Source organism: Mastigoproctus giganteus, chromosome 8 (genome assembly GCF_048544385.1).
Source record: "Mastigoproctus giganteus isolate SK-2022 chromosome 8, ASM4854438v1, whole genome shotgun sequence".
In the NCBI taxonomy this organism is placed as follows: domain Eukaryota; kingdom Metazoa; phylum Arthropoda; class Arachnida; order Uropygi; family Thelyphonidae; genus Mastigoproctus; species Mastigoproctus giganteus.
This window is the reverse complement of record NC_143582.1, coordinates 184,978,721-184,995,278: the sequence shown is the minus strand read 5'-3', so window position 1 is coordinate 184,995,278 and position 16,558 is coordinate 184,978,721. Positions and strand designations below refer to the sequence as shown.

Sequence of the window (16,558 nt, the reverse complement as noted above, 5' to 3'; positions counted from 1 at the left end):
TCTATTACTATATTTACAAATATGCAAACAATATCGGGTCTCTTCATCAGCTGACATTACGATGGCACATCAAATAATACCGTGCGGGGTCATGTATTGCAGAATGAAGCACGTGCATGAGGTTGGTGATGGTTATGGAGGCAGTTGTCTTTCAATGGAAAACAACAATGTAATTATTTACCTGCACATTTTTAGTTACGTAAAAATGTGCAGGTAAAGAGGGTGGGTGCGTAAAAATGTGCTAACCCTCTTCTCCCATTGGCTCGAGTAAATATCACTAGGATGAAAACTTTTTTAATGTACAGAGAGATAACAAATGATATAATATGTAATGTAATATAAACAAATGATATAATATGGAATGTGTTATAAAGAAATAATTTTAATCAGATAGTATTGAATAATTTGATGAGTTGAATAAATTTCAGTATTTAATGAAATTAAATCTATATTTTCAGCCATATAACAAATGTTCTCCAGAGAGCACAAATTTCTCCTGGAAGCACAGAAAGCAGATTAACAGTTCTAAGGTAATTATTTTTGAAATAATTATATATTAAATTAATTAATTATGAAACAATTATATATCAATTCATGACTGAAATACGTTAAGGGCTTTAGCCTCAGGCTGCGAGAGATTTAGTATGAGATAGTACAATGAGATATAACTTAAATGATGCTGCCTATGCATATTTTTGCTAATTCAGAATTTAGCTGCATACTAATATGATGCGATTGCACTAACTTGTATGTTGTCTATATCAATTCATATAATGGAATTGATTACACTGGGATTCAATAGTTTCCTCCCTTGATATAATTTTGACAGTTTCATAGGAAACATGTTCAGAAATTCAGATATTGCTTAAAAAGTTCTCATCACCCTCACTTTTGAAATATTCTATACATTTTTTTAATAACTGAAAATGAAGACATGTAGTCAGGTTAATCATCTTTTCCATCTATTTTATCAATTTACTTTTTTTTTCTAGAACATTCAACAGAATTGAACGATTTGGTCAGAGATTTGAATCCCTGCAAATCAAGGCTCAATTACTAGGATCACAGTTTCAGCATTGGAATCTTCATGAAAAGGGTGTCTTTTTATAGGAAGAAGCAATCTAACAAAACAACCTATTACTCCATGGGTGGTGCTTTGGTTTATTGTAACAATGTCCTGGAATTAACAAAAGATGCAGTACACATGAAGGAAATATACAAGAACCTACAGTTTTTGTTTTGTTTTGTTCTGTTTTTTTTTTTTTTTTTTTTTTTTTAATGCAAAAAATATGCTGTCGAGAATACAAATGGAATATCTGTGCCAAGCTAAATGTGGTAGCTTTGCTGACTGGATTGCAAGGTGGATACATTAAATATTGCTGCTTTTTATGTAAGTGGGACAGCCGAACAAAGGATTGCCACTACAGAGTAAAAAAATGGCCAGACCGTTCGGAAACTACACCAGGCCAGAAAAATGTAGCACATCCTCCTTTGCTGAATAAGTAAAAAAAAAATCTATTTACCTCCATTGCACATCAAGCTAGGTTTGAAAAAAAAATATTTGTGAAAGCAATGGACAAAAAAAAGGAGAAGGAATTTCCTGTTTGAGGCAAAAGTTTCCTCAAATCAGTGAGGCTAAGATAAAAGAGGGAATTTTTCTGGGTCCTCAAATCAAGCTGCTATTCCAAGATGAGGAATTCACTAAAAAAATTAAATGTAACAGAAATAAGAGCCTGTAAGGCATTTGAAAACATCTACTGGAACTTTTTAGGCATGAGAAACCATAAAATTACAGTGAAATTGTGGATGAGCTAATTTTAGTGTACAGGGAGTTGAGATGCAACATGTTATTAAAGCTTCATTTTCTACATTCCCATTTAGAATTTTTTTCCTGAAAATTTGAAAGCGGGCTCCAATGAACATTGTGAAAGGTTTCACCAGGATATGTCTCAAATGGAAAGATGATACCAGGGAAAATGGAGTTCAAATATGTTGGCAGACTACTGTTGGAATCTGATACAGGAGACACCAATCAGTTATAAAAGGGGAAAAAAATGACAAAATAAGTTTTGTTATCAGATATAAATTTTTTTAAATAGAATAAGGTTAGTAGACCCACTGTTCAGTATTTAATACTATTAGTCTCCTCATAAATAAATGAGTAGCACAGCTCTGATTCATACTATCTAATATTTAATACTGTATGCAGGACCATGCAAAAGGGGGGTGCATTGGCTGCACTGCACCAGGGCTCCCAATTGAGGGAACCATCAAAGTCTCCTCATAAATAAATGAGGCCCTTAACCCATTTTGCAATCAGGCCCCCACATACCTTTGCACGGCCCTGACTGTATGTAACATTTTTTTTAGAATATATAGAATTTTTTTTTTTTTACTAGGTCCATAAGAAACTTAATTTTTGACTTCTTCCTTAATTTTTGACTTCTCCCCCCCCCCTTCATATAATTGAATTTATTAGATGAGAGCATGTCACTAACAGGAGCACTTACTGCATGAAACGTGAAGTACACACATAAACAGTTTAAATTCCAGATGACGCATTAATGTCACAAAGCCAGAGAGCATTACCAATTGAGGGAAAGTGGGTGGCAATAAAGTGAACTTACTATCAATTACTCTTCATGACTTATGTCAGGCAACACATGCATGTAATTAGGCTTAAGTTAATCACAAATTTTTCTTAATTGTGTAAAAATTAAGACTATTAACATTGAATTACTGTGGCACGGAGCGAAATGGAGACAGAACAAGTTATGATAAGTTTAATAAAGGAAATACATACATATATTAGATTAGATACATACAAAAGCTTTCGGCTGTTTTGTCAACCTTCCTCAGTCAAACTGACAGTTAAGAGAGGCAGTTTCCTTTATTAAACTTATCATAACTTGTTCTGTCTCCGTTTCGCTCTGTGCTACAGTAATTCGATATTAATAATGAATCCAGAGTGCACAGGCCTCTTTAATCATATAATTAACCGACATTTCTGAAATTTGTTGTGGAAAATTCAAAGAAAACATTTTCAACAACAGATATTGGCAGTTTCAGTTGTGTGGATAGAGTAGATGAAGCACAAATTTCTGAAATACTGTCATGTCAAATCGACTTTGTGAATGGCACAGAGTTAATATACAAGAGGAAAAGAATGGGAGAAAGATCTAAAACTTGGGGAACACTGATATTAGTGGAGATGCTAAAAGACAGAGCCATCTACCATCACCCACACTAAGTCGTCAGAGAGAAAACTGGATACTTAATTACAGTTGACAATCCATAAGATGGAAGCTCGTTTTGAAGACCTAGAGGCCTTAGAAAACTCAAAAGCAACTGCTTGAGTTTCACCAAACTTTTCCATTGGTCCATAGTGGGTAACATAAGCCAAAATATCACCAGGGGATCAATAATGATGGCAATTGTTGATCAGATATAAGGTTTTGAGAATTTAGGAGTTGGTTGTTAGCGGCCTCCGTAGCCGAGTGGGCAGGAGCGAGAGTGCAGTAGCACACGCTCTTTGAGTAGACTGGAGTTCAAGCCCCTGACTGCTGAATATGGTCAATCTACCAACCCGCACTGGACCAGCGTGGCAGATTATGGTCCATTTCCCTCAGCATGAATTGTTGAGGAGGCTTCCATCCTGCAGTGGGTTGATAATGGCTGCACTTTACTTTTTTACTTTTTGTTAATGGATTTCTACATTATTTTGGGAAGAATAGAGGTAAGTGCAGTGGTGTGATAATTGAATGAAAGGGATTTGTCAGCCTTTTTAGGAACTGGCTGGATGTGAGCAAATTTCCAAGCAGAAGTTAAAACACTAGCAGAATAAGAAAGTGTAAAATGGTGACAAGAACAGGAGTAAGCTCAGGAACAGGTTTTGAAAACAAGTGGAGAAATGCCATCAGGACCTCGAAATTTCTTGGCATTGAAATTGTTCAAAATTCTGATATCTGTTTGATGGAATACCAAAGGAGGCATTGAGTGGAGTGGACTGGGAATAGCAGAAGATCATTTACCAATATCATCAATACAAGAGTTAAAAGAAAAGTAGGATGCTAGTAAATTAACTTTGTCTTTAACTGAGGAGGCAACAGAACCATCAGATTTTAACAGAAGAGTATAAGTGGGCAAACATTGCCCATCAGGACCTGGAACTTTCTTGGCATTAAGATTTTTCAAAATTCTGATATCTATTTGATGGAAGATCAGAGGAGGCATTGAGTGGAGTGTACTTGGAATGGTAGGAAGTCATTTACCAAGATCATCGGGGCGCCTCCATAGCCAGGTGGGCAGGAGCAGCAGTGGATAGCACACGCTTCTTGATTAGACCGGGGTTCGATCTCGTGACCACCAAATACAGAGGATGGGGAAAGGTCAGGGAATGACCACCGCATATCCCCGGAGCAATATGGCCTTAGTTGCTAATGCTCCTAAAAACCAAAACAAACCAAGATCATCAATACAAGAGAAGAAAAAGTAGGATACTAGTAAGTCAGCTTTATTTTTAACTCAGTAGGCAATAGAACCATCAGGTTTTAACAGAGGTGGGAGTATATAGGGCAAAAGTTGCAGCAGATAACTTTGGAAAGAGAGCAGCCTGCTAGACTACAGTTGGACAAGATGCAAGTTTTCTACTCTTAGCCTGTTCAAAATCAATTTTGGACTGAGAAATAACTGCTTTACAGTTGTTGTGGGCTTTAGTGTAGGCAAAAAATGAAGCTGGAGATTTGGATTTGTGCTGATTGCAGTATGTAATATTCTTATGTTTGACAGCCTTAGCACTATTGTTCAAAACCTAAGGTTTATTAGATAAAGGATAAGATTTTAAGGTGGAATAAAGGATTTCATCCCTAGAAGAATAATTTCACTGACACAACATGTGAAATGCTGACATGAGAAGATTTAAAACAGTAATTCAACCGAAGAGAAGGAGAATAAAAATCTCACAGATAATCCCTTTGCATTTTTGTAATACCAAACAGCACAAGGCTGGCAGTGGTCACAAAAGAAAGGCTCCATTGGAGAAGAGACCATCACCAAGTTGTGATCTGAGGTGCCTAGAGAACCATTCATCTCATCTGTGTAGTTAGAAGGGTTGTTCATGAGAAAAAAGTCAAAAGTGTAGGGTGTGTGGTATTCTGGTAGGTAAATGAACAGTCTGTGTGAGGTCATTAATAATTGCAAAGGCCTCAGCCAGCTGGCTCTGTGTCACTAGAAAACTGAAGCCACTTGGAGTTGTGAATATTTAAATTGCCAAGGAAAATTACCTCACTGTTAGCAAAGTTGGACTGGAGAGGGCAGAATGTCAGAGAAAGGAAGTCAAATTTCCAGGTGACTATCAGAGTTGGAAGAACAGTAGAGGCAACAGATGAATTTGACAGAATGGGGTAGAGATTTTAAGCTAGAGAAGATCAAAAGGAGGAGATACCTGGCAGGAAATATTAAAGCAAACATATGCTGCCCACATACCACCTTTCAAGCAGAAGGAAGCATAGAGTGAATGATTAGGACAACTGAGATGAACAGTGGTTGAAGCAATGCAACCAATAATTTGGATTCTATTAGAAAAAGTAAGTGGGGCTTGGTAGACTGTAGGTGGAAGTGGACATCATTGCGATTGGAATTTGTGAAATGAATGAAGTTTTTACAAGGTTTAGATCTTTTTGTAGATAAATGTGTTCTATTAGGTTGAATATTCATGATGCATTCAATAGATAATGTAAAAGCAAATGGGGGGCATGTATGCAGTAATAAAATTTTTTACTAACATATATATACAGTAAAAATATACCTACCTCCTTATGTAACGTGGCTTTGACAACACCTCCTGCATACACACTACTTGGGTCCCTCCCAGTCTCTAGCTAAGATTATACGCTGATCCATATACCTTCTAGAGAGTTACGAATGGGTTTGGTCCAGTGGACTACCTAGCAGCCAGCCTCTGAATGCCACTTTAGAGCTGTGTCTTCAAAAAGTAAGGAAATTTGAATCTTGCCAATTTTAACCTCAAAAGACATCAATTGATAGAAAAGATGGGGTGGAGGGTTGCCAGAGCTTTGCTCTGGAGACCAAATATTGGTTTCACCACCTTCTGTCTCCCCTAGAATTTACATGGGAGAATATAATGATGCCATAAGCAGTTGGAAATAGTGATATTAAAACATTCTTATAACCAGTAGTGTAGTTTTAAATTGAACTGAGCTTCATTTATAAGAGACAAGTGGCCAAAACACTGGTTTTTATTTTTATTATTATTTTTTCCACCCATACATGTCACATAGGCTATCTGTATACTGTATATTATATCTGAAATACTGCATACTTTGTTTGTTGCCGTGTGCTGATTAGCAGAATGAATTGTTAATAGAGTTGATATGCAGAAAATAAATTTTCTCGTTTTAAGTGGTGTACCTGTGAAATAGCTCTTGTTTTGTTTTGTTTTGTTATCATTTTACTAAATGTATAAACCATGAATTGTTACTGTTTATTTATATTAATCACAGAAAAAAAAAAAGGTGAAATATGTTATATTTCAGTTGTTATTAAAATCTTGATGAAAATAAGTCAAGTACATTTACAAAAACATTCACTGCATACTGTGATCTGGTGTGTTGCCATTTGTTTATTTAATTAAATCACAGGTCTGTGAAATACATGTTGAATTTCAACTTTCATTAAAAATCCAGGAAGAAATAAGTATATACAAAAAGTTGGGTCGACATTACATTGAGCTATGTGCAATGAAGCAAAAAGATTTGTTTTTATATATTATTAGTCACTTAGCAATTGATGACAAAATAATTAACTCCATCTCCAACTATATTGCAAAATTATTAGTTATTTACTTTTTATTTCTGTTGATGACAGAAAAAATAGTTAATTTACGAAATAAAAATAGACCATGCCTGAAATGTAATGCACTACATAATTTACCTGACTTGTTTTCTTTTGTCATTATATAAAGATAATCCTCAAACTGGTAGTTCACAGTTTTTGATGTAACCTCAGTTTTTGTTTTGATTATTGTGTATGCAAGTGTACAAATCTTTTCGAGATTTTTTTACTTACCAGATTTTACACTTAACGGATTAAAGGTGGGTATTGTAAATTAAATAAGTTTTTACCATCAAATCTTTAATTAGCTTATAGAGTGTGTCATTATTTCACTCCTGTTATTTTTCCTAAAACAGTAAATTTTAAATGAAGTGAGCAGATACTCTGAAAACCTTCACAAATATCAAAAGCAAAATGCAACTTTGCTATTACCAAATTTTTAGTATTAAGGAAACTTATTCTGCATCTTAGAAAACAGTATGCTCGTCCCCCTCCCCACTTAAGGCCCTTGATTAGTTCTGTAAAACCAGAGCCCTAAAGGAATCTGCATTAAGCAGGGAAGATTTATCCATAGGCTGTAATGTAAATAATTTTAACTGGTTTGCAAGACACGGTTTCTAGCTGATTTTAAGGCACTGTTTTGCCTATGTAACAATATTAAACGTGTAGCAGAAATATTTAAACCTTTAATTATAAACTTTAAATACAAAAATTGTGATGAAACAAATACAGTATATGTTCAATAAAATTTAAGAAAACTTGCCTAAAAATTATGGAACCTTATAAGTTTACTCTATTTACATTATTTACAATAACAGCTTGTGATGCTACTTAATTTTCAATTTACTCAATATGTAGTATAAATCTAGTGCTCTCCCTAACCCAGCCTTTTTTAGAATGACTGATTTTTTAAAAGAAATCAAAAGTTTTTTTTAATAGGCTTTTGCCTTCTTTGCATTATTAGCACTAGCTAACTAAGTTAATATCTTTTGAAGCTATTTAAAAGAGAGAGAGAGAGAACTATCTGGCCAAAAGTAAACTGAAAACAGCAGTGCCACTGAACAACATGAATCTAAAAAAACAACTCCATCTCAGGAAAGGATAGTTCCTTAAGAGAAATTTTATAAACAACACTTTGATAAACTTTAGTTAATTAGAACTCCCTAACAGGCACTCTCTTTTGCATTACACTGCCAGGCAGGCAGGATATATAAAGCGTATATTTTTATAATATGCAAGAAATGGTGCATATGACTGCTTCGATTTCAGCTTGTAGGATTGAATGTACAGCTGGGGACACAGGAAACTCGTGTCAGTACAAGCAGGTACAGAAATTTTGCATATAGATGTAAATTAGTTGTGGGTACAAAATATAACTTTTAGGGCAATAAACAGACAGCTTTCAATATTTCTCCTTTTCATAAACTGAAAACACCCACTAATGGGTAACTTCTCACAAGGTGAAGTTACCCTTCTTCCAGAATGCTATAAGCAAAAAAAAAAAAAAAAAAGCACTGAATGAACCACACTATAGTGTGGGACAACTGTATATTGAACAAATAGTAGAAACCAGTTACTCTACATTATTCGGCAACTGGCAAAAATAATAAATAAAAATAAACTCCCATATTATTCTTATTTTCACAAAATTCCTGCCATTTCCTTCTTGAATTTTGCCAAACCCTTTGCTTAGTTTGCTGTTCTTCTATAAGGTTTATAGTTCTCTCTGATTCCTGTTTCATCACCAGTGAAAATATGTCTCCCTTATTTTACTATTGCCATTCAGGGCCTTATGCACTTCAATCAAATGTCCCTTTAGGTGTCTAATTCCAAAGCACTGCAGACCAAATCTGATATGAATGAACCACTGAATATTCATTTGGACTGTCACCTAGAACTGAATTGTGGCTGTGTCTGCTTCTGTGCAGCAAAGTGCTACCACTTGAATCCTGTTCAGGCAGGCTATTTGCAACTGCTGCTGGTCCTGACGGAAATTATTATATAATGCTTAAACACTTAGATAACAAAATCGTTATCCTTGCTGCTAACTTTCTACAATCGTATTTTCATTGAACATTCATTCCCACATGCTGGCATCACTCCTGTGTACTGGCAATTCCCAAACCAGCGAAAGATCACTCTATCCCTCACAACTACAGACCTATTTCTCTTACCAGCTGCTTGAGTAAAAGAAAAAATTATACACCTCCGACTGTTGTTGTTGTTATGGTTTTTAGGAGCATTAGCAACTAAGGCCATATTGGTCCGGGGATATGCGGTGGTCATTCCCTGACCTTTCCGCATCCTCCATATCTGGTGGCTCACGGGCTCGAACCCCAGTCTAATCAAGAAGCATGTGCTACGCACTGCTGCTCCTGCCCACCTGGCTACGGAGGCGCCACCTCCGACTGACCTAGTATCTTCATTCACAATATCTAATCTCTGATAATCAATCATCCCTGGATCTCATGGTCAAAGCTGAAACAAGCATCAGGAATGCATTTATCTGAAATGAGCATCTCATTATGGTATGCCTTGACATAGAAAAGGCCTTTGACACCACTTGGCCTTTTGGCATCCTGAAAGATCTTCATTCCCTTGACTTGAGAGACCACTTATCATATTTCATATAAAACTTCCTTCAGCATAGAACTTTTCAAGTCTGCTGTCGGCAAGTCCTCTCACAAATCTAGATACAAGAGGAAGGAGTCCCACAAGGCTCAGTTCTACCTTGTTCGCAATAAGAATAAATAATATAACCAAATGTATACCCAACCCTGTAAACTCATATCTCTATGCTGATAATCTGACTGTTTCCTGCAGTTCACAGAATATGAACTTCATTGAAAGGCAACTACAAATCTCGCTTAACAATATTGAGATATGGTTGATGCAGAATGGATACTGACAATCACATCAGAAATCGGTGTCATTCATTTTTGTAACAAACGAAAGATGCATCCTGACCCAGAGCTACACTTAAAGAACCATCCTATATCAGTTATGAAAAGTATTTGCCTCCTCGGCCTGATTTTTGATAGCAAGCTTAATATAACAAATCTTAAAATATATTAAATATCTACGAACTACTTCCCAGAAAAAAATAAACATACTCATAGAGTTCTTTCTTCTACAACATGGGGTGGAGACCGCTATACCTTACTTCGCTTATATAGAACTCCTAATTAGGTCTCATCTTGATTATAGTGCCCTGATGTATGACTCTGCTAGGGAGAGCATACTAACACGCCTTGCTCCTATTCAACAGTCTGCCCTCAGGATTGCTACAGGTGCATATAGAACATCGCCAATACAAAGTCTTTATATTAAAGCCCATGAATTTCCACTCTATCTCAGAAGAAAGGTGTTACTTCTGAATTATGCAGCTAAAATTCGAAGCATGCATACCCATCCCATTTGGCCAATACTTAGTGATCCACAGTTTAAAATATTCTGTAGAAATAAACTCAATGCAGTTCAGTCTACTGGTATCAGATTACAGGCACTATCAGAAACTTGGAATGTACACCTCGAAGAAGTCCTCCAAGATCCAAACTGTTCAGTACCCTCATGATCCTATGCTAAACCATCCTGCAACAATTACTTCCTAAAGTGGGGAAAATATTCCCTTGCAAATATTAACATACAACTCCATACAGCTCACACAGAGAATTATCCTCTTTTTACAAAAATATATCTTACTGTTAATAAAATAAAATAAAAAATAAAATATACTGATGGAGCAAAGTCTGATAATGGAGTAGGTGCTGCAGTAGTTATACAGCTGAGTTATTCGTTATAAAGCTTCCCCTGGATATTCTCCATCTGTCCATCAAAAAAAGTATAATATATATGGACTTGCGGAGTACACTTTTAGCCTTACAAAACACCTCCTCACCAACCAATCCTTTAATAAAAACTATTAGACGTAGGTTGATACATACGCTGGCGTTTCTGAGTATGTAACAGTGTTACAGTAATAAAGAGAAGGGGGACTTTGAACTCTTCTCTTTATTACTGTAATATTACTGGCAGAGAAAATCAGAGTACTTCTCAAAGCCCCCTAATCTTCTCTGCCACTAAAGTTACCAGTTCTTTTCACATTTGTTGTGGTTTGTACCTTGAACAGTATCCTTTCATTGGTATAGCTTAGTGGTTTCCAGAATAACTTCCTTAATTATTTCTCATTTAGCATTGGTATTTGTTAATTACTATTTGGTTCAACTAAAGATGTCTGAGAATGTGTCCTGAAATTTATTTAAAGAAATAACTACTTTGACAGCAGTTATTTCTTTAAATAAATCCCTCATTAATACACTATGATCACTACTTGCCAGCCAGCAAGTCAGTCTGTATTTGCCCTAGGGCCCAAAGTAGTGAGGAGCTGCAGAACAATGAAATTACTGCTGGTACAGGAGTCCACTAGCCTTGCTTTTAGGGCCTCAAAATATGTGCACCAGAGCTCCAGACCATATACGTCTTGCATTCCTTGCCTATATATAGTTCCTTTATTTGAAGGTTCTCAATATCTTATGATTCCTTACTGTTAACAAATCATGAGCATTTCTTTCCCTTGCTGCATCTCATTAACATGCTTATATACAAAACAGTCATCCAGATGCTTTCAGTATCATCATCTAATGGCCATATTTGTTTGTGATCTTTATATATATATATACGCGCAATGCAGTATACTTTTCGGGTAGTTTAAAATATTTTCTTGAACAGGTAACTTTATAATTAAATTTAACCATATTTTATGTGAAGTGTCTTTTTGATAAGCTTTGTTTTTTAATGTGCCGTAATCGCTGTGAAGTTTTATGTTTAAATTACATGTATTTCCAGAATATTCTGTTCGCGTATAAATAGACTAAATATTTGTACGTGAGGTCAGTGGATGTGTAATTATCAAGTGCAAAAGGAAAATGAAAAGAAATGAAAAATAAAAAAGCTTTTAAAACCTTGTTATAAAGGGATAGAGATCTGTTAAAGAGAAGTAAGTATTCTGAATAACAAAAAAAGTGATATATACAAACTAGAAAACAAATTTTTCTCATCATTTTATGGTGAGTTGTGTACATATGAATATAGAATTAGTGATGGTAAGTTTGCAGAAAACATGAGAATAATTACTATATTATTAATAAATAAGCCATCACAGCAATAAACCAAACAGTTAAAAGAAAATAAAGATTACCTAAGGTTCTAGGAATGAAATATATTAAAGACCTAAATGGAAACATGTCCAAACTTGAATTGTAATGTTAATTAATCTAAGTATTAATTTTAGCAGAAGCAAATGATGCAAGAAAGCAAGCTTTTGCAGCATCAGTCAAAAAAGAAAGAAAATTCTGCATGTCATTGACAAAACCCCCACATCTTTTTCATTTTCCACTACCCTGAGTAGTACCACACAGTTGGTATCATGTTAATCTGGAATTATTACTACTCATATGCAATACCTTGCATTTGTTAATGTTAAACTTCAATTTAACATTTCTCAAGTGCATGTAACAAATTTCCTAGATATTGTTACAGTAACATACCTTGATTACTCTCAAGGTCTTCAAATTAAAAACATTTTGCGATTATTTTCCCCCCCACCAATAAAATAGACTCATGAAAAACTGGAAGCATGAAAGCACTTATGGAAGCATGAAAAAAAAAAGCAAATGAAAATAGACAGTTAAAACCTTCCCTTCCCCCACCTTATTACACACACACACACACACACACACACACACACACTATGCCAAGTATGTGTGTAAGATTAATGTCTGTGTGTTTCTATTTTGCATGACTAATAGTTAATTTTATGGTCATTATATTGTACACACACATCTCACAGGTGGTATGTATAACACTTGCCATTATTTAACCCACATGGGTATAAGTATTTTTTAATTAGTATAAACTATAGAATCAAATGCCTTCATCTGTGTTCTCTCCTATTACCAAAATTAGCATTAGTAGCGGCATATTTCTTCTCTTTCTTGGTGATTCCCTGCTACTTTTGTCTCTCTCTCTCTCTCTCTCTCTCTCTCTCTCTCAGGGTAACTCGGGACTCTTTTTTTTTTGGCTGGTGCAGTATAAGCCTCAGACTTCCTTGCACCATATAGCTAATAATAATAATAATAATAAATCATACTGTTATTTTACTTGCAGTTTAAAGTGCCAGTCTCTACTTCATCTTAAACTCTATCATTTGCATAAAACAGAAGTTAGGGATCTTCATCGTGGTGTTTCAGATTTTATGAAGGTAAGTTTTGCACAACTTGCAATTTCTAGTTTTATATCTGTTTTTTTATCATTCCAAGATATAGAAATTTGGCAACATATTTTTAATAATAAACTGATGCACAGCAAAACTGTTCTGAGAACAGTGTATAAAAAGCATAGCTACAAATTGTTTATTTATTTTTATTTTTTTCAATGTATTTACCCCAAAGTTCAGTATGCTTATTGTATTTAATCTGCAAAGAGTTTAATCCAATGGTTCCCAAACGTTTTTGAGTCACCACTCCCTTGATTCCATAAATGCATCCCCAATGCCCCCCAGTCCTAACTTATAAAAATATTTTTTAGAGTGGCAGACTACATGACATGAGGAAGATAATAAAAAATATATAATTTTTTATTATCAATTATAATAATTGATTGCAATAAAAGTTTTATTTTATTTAATTCAACATATTGAAATTACTGGTCTAGTGATTCTAGCTTTTCAAAATCTGACAATCATTTAACAAAGGTCTTAGAACTACATTTAGTAACAAGTTCATTTTTCTGTAAATTTTTAATGAGAGATGAGCTTGATGACATAATTCCAGTTTCTTAATGTCTGGTGCTAAGTTGCTTAGAAGGAGTCTTAAATCACCCCGTTCAGTAATTGGAGTCAATTTCTTTGCTTGGACATAAGTTGAATGACCACACTAAAACCACGTTCTACTAAATATGAAGTTGGGAATGCAATGAGTGGCTTCTTAACCAATGTCCATAGTGCAGAATGGTGATCAGAAATTTTCTTCTGTAACCAAAATACTTGATAAGATTTCTTAAAGTTCAGTTTCAGCTCAATATCATTTTGTAACTCAATTAGTTCTTCATCTAATACCCCAACTTCCTCTATCTAAAAATGGATTCATCACCCAATCTGGAATTTCTATCAAAAGTAGATCTTTAAATTGTTCAGACATATCTTTATACAGCGTATCCAAATGGTCACAAAAGACTCACTGATCATCATCCTGTATCCCACCAATCTTTTCCAGCTCAAATAGAGGGAAATTGATATAGCTCTCAACAGCCTATATTGCACTTGAATAAGTTAACTTTGAAATAAAAGTGAATACTACAGATTTATCCTTAATAAGGTTGATATCATTTCCTTTCAACTGTAAATTAATTTCATTGAACTTTGCAAATAGTTCGGACAAATATGCAGTGTCATGCCTGATGATACCTTTATGTTTATCACTGAGAAAAGTATCTTTCTCGTCAAAACACTCCACAACAGAGTCAAAAAGGTTATAAAAGCACCTTACGCAGTTGCCTTTTAAAAGCAAGCGAACTTCAGTATGAAGCAACAAACAAAAATCTTCTTCATTCTCGACACAAAGCTCCCAGAATAGTGTATCGTTGAGAGCGTGGGCTTTGATTTTATTAACATCAGTAATGACAGTGTGTAACGACTTGTGAAGGTGATCATTGAGGTTTTTTGCAACCAGATATTGGCAGTGAATGACACAGTGAATGGTAAAGACATTTGGTACAACTTTTTTAAAGTATGCAAGAGAAAGTATGTTAGCAAGTGGAATTTTCTTGTTTTTAAAGAACTGCTGAAGAACACAAAATATTGACTCACCTTTGGTATTTGTTTCTAACTGCCTTGCAAACAACAACTCTTGAACTAAACTTTCATTTTTATAAAGCACACATATGCTAGTAGCAAAGATTCATTTCATTTTCTAAGATGGAAATACATTTACAGTTTGCTTGGTTCCTTATTTATATAATTGCCACAGTAAAATATTTATTTCTATTTCTGGTTATTTTACTGTCGTTGTTTTTCATCAAATATGCTGATTCTTGCCGTACAAACGAAAGTAAAAGAATCTTTTATGCTTGAAATAAAAATGCCACAGAGATGTTCTTAAGGATGGTAGTTCCTGAAAACACTGTACTCAGAGACAATGATGCATGATTTTCACTTATGATTTGCGCACCGTTTGTGTAATACCCTTTGTAATTACTTAACAAATGTGTGCAAATACTCGTGCTATGCGCTAACCTGAACAATAGTAAATAAGCCACAACAAACTTGAGAAGGTCCAGCCTCAGATGCCTCCCCCTTGCTTCTTTGCACTCCCCTAGCCAAACCCCCCACACACTTTGGAAACCAGTGGTTTAATCCATCAAAAAAATTTGTCAGGTTAAACATCAAACCAGGCTTCCCTAGCTGCTTTTAGCTCTTTGTCTTTAAAATGAGTTCCACAAAGATTAGACTTGAGGTTTCTGAATAAATAATGGTCAGTTAGAACTGATCTTGGCTGTATATGTGGAGTGGTTTCATTGCTCAAATCCACATTCAATGAGTTTTAGCCTGTGAAACCTGGGCTTTGTTCAGAGGTGTATTATGATGGAAAAGCATAATTCTACAATATGAATTATAACTCTATGATAAATGCCAAGCGGTGTGCGATAGTAAAGTACTAAAAATGGTTTAGGTCTGAAAACCTCAGGCTACAGGAAACTTACTAGACGAACAAGTTACTGCAAAACATCATTGTAATTTGTAGTAAATCACAAGAGTAGGTGAAATGGCACCTTTTGTTTTTTTTTACATCTCATATTGTGAATAAGGAAGCAAAAAGGGCTGTGGCAATAGCAAAGGTGAGGGCAGTGGACGAGGCCTATGGAGAACTGGAAAGGAAAGAGGGAGATATGCAACTGATGAGAATAGCCAAAGCGAGAGAGATAAGGCATCGGACCTCTCATCAATAAAACAGATAAAAGATGAGAGGGGAGTGGTTATACAGGACCCGGAGAAGGTTAAGGAAAGGTGGAAAGACTATTTTAAGAAGCTATTAAATGAGGAAAACCCAAGAGCACTATGCGAGGATGGAGAGATGAATGTGAGAGTAGTGGAAGACATAAGCAGAAAAGAAGTGGAAAGAGCACTCAGAAAAATGAAGAGGGAAAGCAGTAGGTGCTGATCAGATACCGGCGCCTCCGTAGCCAGGTGGGAAGGAGCAGCAGTGCGTAGCACACGCTTCTTGATTAGACCGGGGTTCGAGCCCGTCACCACCAAATACGGAGGATGCGGAAAGGTCAGGGAATGACCACCGCATATCCCGGAGCAATATGGCCTTAGTTGCTAATGCTCCTAAAATCCAAATACCATACCATGCTGATCAGATACCAGTGGAGGTATGAGTAGTCTGGAAGAAGAAGAAGGGATCGATATCCTATGGGACTTGATGGAAAAACTGTGGCAGCAGGAGAGGATACCCGATGAGTGGAGGAAAAGTATACTTGTGCCAATCTTTAAAGGAAAGGGTGATGTGCAGGAATGTGGGAACTACAGGGGAATAAAGTTAATGTCTCATTCGATGAAGATCTGGGAAAGAATTGTGGAAGGAAGGTTAAGGCAGGAGACGGAAATAGGAGAGGAACGGTTTGGTTTCATGCCAGGAAGAGGAGCAAC

At 35.6% G+C, this 16,558-nt stretch overlaps 1 protein-coding gene across 2 annotated transcripts in view; it reads left to right on the top strand.

The window, feature by feature from the left end:
• The window catches only part of LOC150082063 (uncharacterized), a 562,503-nt gene that overhangs the window by 500,830 nt on the left and 45,115 nt on the right, over positions 1-16,558 (top strand). For both annotated transcript variants that reach the window (XM_090379088.1, XM_090379087.1), the window contains exons 18-19: positions 459-530; positions 13,018-13,111. In XM_090379088.1, coding sequence (XP_090235214.1) covers positions 459-530; positions 13,018-13,111 — 166 coding nt within the window. The remainder of the gene's footprint in view (positions 1-458; positions 531-13,017; positions 13,112-16,558) is intronic.